Source organism: Hippoglossus stenolepis, chromosome 4 (assembly GCF_022539355.2).
Source record: "Hippoglossus stenolepis isolate QCI-W04-F060 chromosome 4, HSTE1.2, whole genome shotgun sequence".
NCBI classification, from domain to species: Eukaryota; Metazoa; Chordata; class Actinopteri; order Pleuronectiformes; family Pleuronectidae; genus Hippoglossus; species Hippoglossus stenolepis.
In genome coordinates, this window is record NC_061486.1 from 16,308,366 (window position 1) to 16,314,104 (window position 5,739).

The 5,739-nt window shown below is 44.5% G+C and overlaps 1 protein-coding gene across 1 annotated transcript; it reads left to right on the forward strand.

Annotated features, from left to right (window-relative positions):
* Positions 1 to 1,265: 1,265 nt before the first annotated feature.
* Positions 1,266 to 5,385, forward strand: phox2a (paired like homeobox 2A). The gene is made up of 3 exons (XM_035153956.1): positions 1,266 to 1,488; positions 2,903 to 3,090; positions 3,222 to 5,385. The coding sequence occupies exons 1-3, from the start codon at positions 1,266 to 1,268 to the stop codon at positions 3,714 to 3,716; spliced, it is 906 nt and encodes a 301-aa protein (XP_035009847.1). The 3' UTR covers positions 3,717 to 5,385.
* Positions 5,386 to 5,739: the final 354 nt, after the last annotated feature.

Consider the following 5,739-nt stretch of genomic DNA (forward strand, 5'->3'; position numbering starts at 1 on the left):
TTGGGAAAAATATCCCGAGTGTGAGTTTTGTTACGCATGCATCCAACTCCGGACAAAGCCAGCACAGTAACTCCATATAGATGTTTGCTCATTTAATCTCAGCGGATTATAGGACTGCTTTCAGATATTTATTCCTCTAACTCCAAAACAATATTCTAATTTAAAAACCCAAAAGTCTAATTGCGACCAGGTCATATTTGAATAAATGGGGAGATGAAAAAGAGGACGTGTCTCGGTGGATTTAAGCCGATGTCAGGTCCTGTTTGTTTCTCAGCTCCTGGGTTTGAATCGTCGTTCTGTATTTCTTTAAGACAGTGGAACAAAGAGAATTAATATGGTTTATTACAGGGAGACACAGATTCTACAATAAACAGAAAGCATCTTCTACACCTGAAGAGTTTATGGGCTGATTCAACTCATTCATTCCCAGCCATGTCTTTTGTTTTGTTATTTTTTCCTCTAGTCGAGGGTTCAGGGCAGAGCAAGTCAAACCTTGTTAAGGCAAATTGTGATTTGTGAATATGGACTAGAGCCAGAAAATGTGATTGATTGATTAATAATAAACGCACTTGGATGGATTTATGTAAATAAAATCTGATCATTTAAACTGCGACTGTTGTTTCCAGTCACATCTGAGCAGAGCGACCTCAGCAGAATAACACAAATACAGATATAAGAGATGTTTAAATAGTTTTTAGATCATTTCACTGCCGACACCTGCGAGCGCGTGGGCGGTGCAGTGGGTGAGTGGGGGGGAGGAGAGAAGGGAGGGGTGGGGTTGTGGGGGGTTGTCCGTGTGCACGCTCGCTCACTGGTGCCATTGTCATGGAAACGACAGACCACCGCCTCGCTATTGTCTCGCGCTCAGCCAAGTTTATTATAAACAGTGCGCGAGCCGCAGCAGCGCTGTCACACGGAGCGCGAGCGCAGAGCGAATAACTGGAGAGACGAGGAGAAGAAGAAGAAGAAGAAGAAGAAGGACAAGGAGGACAAGGAGAAGGACAAGAAGAAGAGAGAACCAGGAGAAAGTGAGGGAGGAAAAGAGAACACGTCTGGATTATTTACAGTGAAACTAAAAAAGAAAGCAGCTTTGTGACGCAGCTGACAGGAGACGTGCAGAGAGCCAGCTTCAGTCCGGGGACACGCCGGAGACACACACCGACTCTGAGCTCCGTCTCCTGGGGTAAAAAGTCCCCTGCAGCCGCTCCGACTCCCACCTCCTCCCGTCGTGTCCGCAGACCCGGTGCTCGCACCGGCTGACCTCCATGTATAAGATGGATTACTCCTACCTGAACTCCTATGACTCCTGCATGGCGGCCATGGAAGCGTCGGCCTACGCGGACTTCAGCTCCTGCAGCCAGGCGAGCTCGTTCCAGTACAACCCGATCCGGAGCGGACCCTTCTCCAACCCGGGCTGCACCCCGCTCAGCACGGCCAGCTGCACACTGGGAGCCCTGCGGGAGCACCAGCCCACCCCCTACTCCTCAGGTAGAGAACACATGATCCATAATGCTCTGCCATATAAAGGTCTATATTAATAAACGGGACATTATATGGACGAGGGACATCTTGTTCATTAGGTGAATCCTTCTTTTAAAAAGCTAAAGGAAAAAAGAAGCTCCAACATTTCCTCTGTCTTCAGCTGCGGAAATCACCATTTCAATGAATATTAAAGTTAAATATTTAATTGTCAATAGAATGTTTTGTTAATGATCGACCTGTACAGCATAAGGCCGAAATGGTTCTTACACGGATTTAATTTGAATTAATGTTAAGAGGTTAAGAATCAAATCAATGCAAAAAACATTTATAAGATGCTTCATTTTTTAAAATGTTATTACAATTTTTAAATGAGATGTTTTAAGGTGAAACCTGAACTGTTGTCTATGAATATGTGCATTAATCTGCCAATAAATTAGTACGCTTTTACATTGATCTCTAATAGTATAACTAATATTAATAATTATAAAAATAATATATTGCTACAAAAAATGTAACAATGGAGAGCTCACAGAAATCAATCTTGACGAACACACACACACACACACACACCTGTTGGCCACAGGCCCTCCTATCAAGCTGTAGCAATTATTCTAAATGTTTATTTAACATTTTAAATAAAATATCTAAAGAAAATTATAGTTATATATTATAATTCAATTTAAGCAGTGAAATACAGTTTCTTGCTAATCGAGTCTTTGGATTTTGAGCTGAAATATTGGTTTGTGTCTTACGACTCTACTCCTCTAAATACATTTTAATACATTAAAATGCATTTTAATTACAAGCAATAAAATTCAGATTGCATCGATCAAAGTACACTTGAAATCCTTTATTACAAAACACGTATAGCCTACATTAACACATTTTATAAGGTTCTATTTATATTTTAAGACTAATTCATTTGGGTAAATGTGCTAAATAATTTTTCACCTTAAAGGCCATAAATCCTGCCAACACAATAAACAAAAATAATTTCTTTAGGTCATGAATTAATAAATATAAAGTATTAATCGGATAAATTAGCTGATTACAGAGGTCCGGTGTTACCGTTAAATCATCCCGTTATAAACGTGGCCTGCAGGCCGCCAGTTTGGTTTGGACACATTCTTTTTATTGATCGTCATTTCTGATTGGATCCGAACACGATGTCATTATTTTATCAATAAATAAATCCACCTCATATAAACTGGAAATTACTGAGCAAGATCATCCGCTTGCTGAAAACAGCTGATTGTCGATTGAGAATCGGACCGTGTGGCGGCTCCTGCGCCATTTACGCACGGCCTCCGCGCGTCATTGTGATCCACGGCCTCGACAGTTAAAAAACATCGGTCAGTGTTTCACTGAATAAATGTTGCTGCTTTCCAACGACTTAACCGATTTCATTTTTCTCTCTCAGTTCCGTACAAGTTCTTCTCGGACCCCTCCGGCCTGAACGAGAAGCGGAAGCAGCGGCGCATCAGGACCACGTTCACCAGCTCCCAGCTGAAGGAGCTGGAGCGGGTCTTTGCGGAGACGCACTACCCGGACATCTACACCCGAGAGGAGCTGGCCCTGAAGATAGACCTGACCGAGGCCCGGGTACAGGTGAGACCAACAGGCTCTTATTTCACCTGAATCACTGCAAATCAGAATATGAGATTGGACCATTTTTCTTCATGTTTCTGTTTGTCCATCTTCACTGGAAAGCTTATTGTACCTCTGTCTGTGTTCTCCAGGTTTGGTTTCAGAACAGGCGTGCCAAGTTTCGTAAACAGGAGCGTGCAGCCAACTCCAAAAACAACAACTCTGGTGGCACCACGGGCAGCACAGGCAGCAGCAGCTCTGGAGGGAAGAAGGGCGGGGAGACCAGATCTTCTTCAGATGATGATGAGTCCAAAGAATCCACCTGCAGCCCCACGCCTGACAGCACGGCCTCCCTGACGGGCTCAGCCAACGGAAACATGGGCAGCCCTGCCAGCCTGAGTCCCAGCCCGGCTCCTGTCAACACCGGCTACATCAACGCCTCCAGCTCCCCGGTCCTCCAGGGGCTGAAGCCGCCTAGCTGGTCCAGCCTGGGGCCGTCCAACCCGGCCGTGGCCCAGCCGGCTGTCCAGACTCAGGAGATTCTGAAGGCCTGGCAGCCGGCGGACAGTATGACCGGGCCCTTTGCCGGAGTCCTGTCGTCCTTCCACAGAAAACCCAACCCCACCATCAAGACGAACCTGTTCTGAAGCACAGAGGGAGAGAAAAGAGAAACAGACACTGTGTGATCTGCTGGAACAGCGAGGAGCTCCTAGCTCCTGATGAGAGTCAGGACTTACACATTATAACCAAGAATTCCCTGGTGGACTCTGCTGTAGCTCAGCGAGGCCTCCATTCTCCTCTGAAATCTGATTCAAAACTCAGATAACAAAATCACAAGTCTGCCACCGTCTCTCTCTCCCCAGAATATGCAACTGTGCACATTAAACCTGCAAATCTCCACCTGGACATGGACCAGAAATCACTCGTCCTCAGACTAAAAGACACAGAGTTGTCAGCTCTATTTAATGATGTAAAACCCCTCATGTACTTTAACTGTTCCCCGACTAAAACCTTCAGAGTGTCAAAAGGATATTTGTCTGTCCGGCCCAAAAACCACGCATCACTTGTTCGACTCATACACACATCGGGTCACTCACACACACACTCTGTGCTCTCCTCTTCCCGTCGCTCTCTCACATTCCCACACTCACTGTGTTGCAATGCACTTGGACGACCACAGCCGCCGCTCTGATGAGCATGGAGGTCAGGTACGGACTTAGAGCAGAAATCTAAACATCGCCCTCAGAGACAAAGCAAACTTTTACCCACACAAGCACAACTTCCTCGACACACAGACGCCCACCAGAAAGAGCAGGGTCCCCCATTTAAATCTGTTTGTCCAGCAAAAACAGAGGCCACCAAATAAATCCAATTAGAGGAGCCGGGTCCAGACCAGAAACCTCCCCAGTGCAATTCATCCCCTCCTCTTTCTTTACTGTATCAAATCCTGACACCCCCTCCCCTTTCCTACACTCTCATTCTCAATGTGACCCCCTCCTCCCCCTGGCTTTATGATCCCATCAGGCCTTTCTATGTCAAACAGTGGGAACTTTGTTTGACTTCAGCACAGGAAGGAGACAGAACTCGAGGCGTTTTCAGCTCACGTTTAAATCCCTGTGGCTCGGGTGGAGGAAGGTTCAGAGCAGAGTGTAGCCTTAAGAAACTCTGTCTAATTATAACTGAATTATATCGTTGGTATCATCGTACAACTGGTTTCTCTCTTCTCATCTGACTGACGGGTTTTTTGATTCACCTGCTGGATCGATGGGAGTGAATGAGTGTGTTCTGCAGGCTGCAGTGCTTCAGTGTCTGTGGTTATGAACTCTGACTGGACTCACTAAATCAACTTTATCAGCCCGGTGTCATTAACTCTCCTGCAACTGACAAATATGTAACGATCAACAAGAAGTTTTCTACTGTGTCCATTAACACTCCGAGTTTGTTCCCCTCCACCCTCGTCTTTATTTTGCTAAAAGGCAAAAAGAGGCAGCGGCTGTTTCTACTTTCTTTCACCTTGTAAAGTTGCTCGTGAAACGTCTGGATTTCAGAGCTGATTCTTTTCTGGGTACGGTTTACTCTAGAAATCTATTCCAAACAAAAATAAGGGAAACAAATGTATTTATTAATATTTTTTATTATATCTGTGAGAAGATGTTTCTTTGAACTGCTCCATACATTTCTGTAAGTGTAAATCCTGTAATTAGTAATATAAATATTAGGTAGCTTTTTCTTTGATTTCTCTCACATTGCTTTGCAGAGTTATTTCACTGCAGAGTATCTGTCTCGCAGACCAACACGTCCATGAACACTGGGAATCGACAGATGCTCTGGTGAGGTTATAGCACTACTCTGAATATTCTAATAAAGCTACATTATGGAATCACAGCCTCCCGTGTGCCATGATCTTGTTTCTTGTGTGTGACACAAAATGATGAGAATGTTGTGTATCGTGCAAAGTCAAGATTTAAGGAACTCAAAAAAGCAGATTTTCCTGGAAACATGAACGACTCTCACTATATATTCATTTCACCGTACTCTCTCGCTCTCTCTCTCTGTCTTTCCCTGACTGAGGCCGCTCTACTTCTCTCGGACCACAACTGTTTCTTCCTCACAGCTTTCCCTGCAGATGACAACAACAAAAGAAAAAAGGAAATGAGTATATTTATAAAA

Bases quoted from the DNA above. Each gene is read 5' to 3' on its own strand.
- phox2a (XM_035153956.1), top strand. From the start codon at position 1,266: ATGTATAAGATGGATTACTCCTACCTGAACTCCTATGACTCCTGCATG. The intron at 1,489-2,902 runs GTAGAGAACACA...TTTCTCTCTCAG, and splicing joins GCCCACCCCCTACTCCTCAG to TTCCGTACAAGTTCTTCTCG. The intron at 3,091-3,221 runs GTGAGACCAACA...TGTGTTCTCCAG, and splicing joins TGACCGAGGCCCGGGTACAG to GTTTGGTTTCAGAACAGGCG.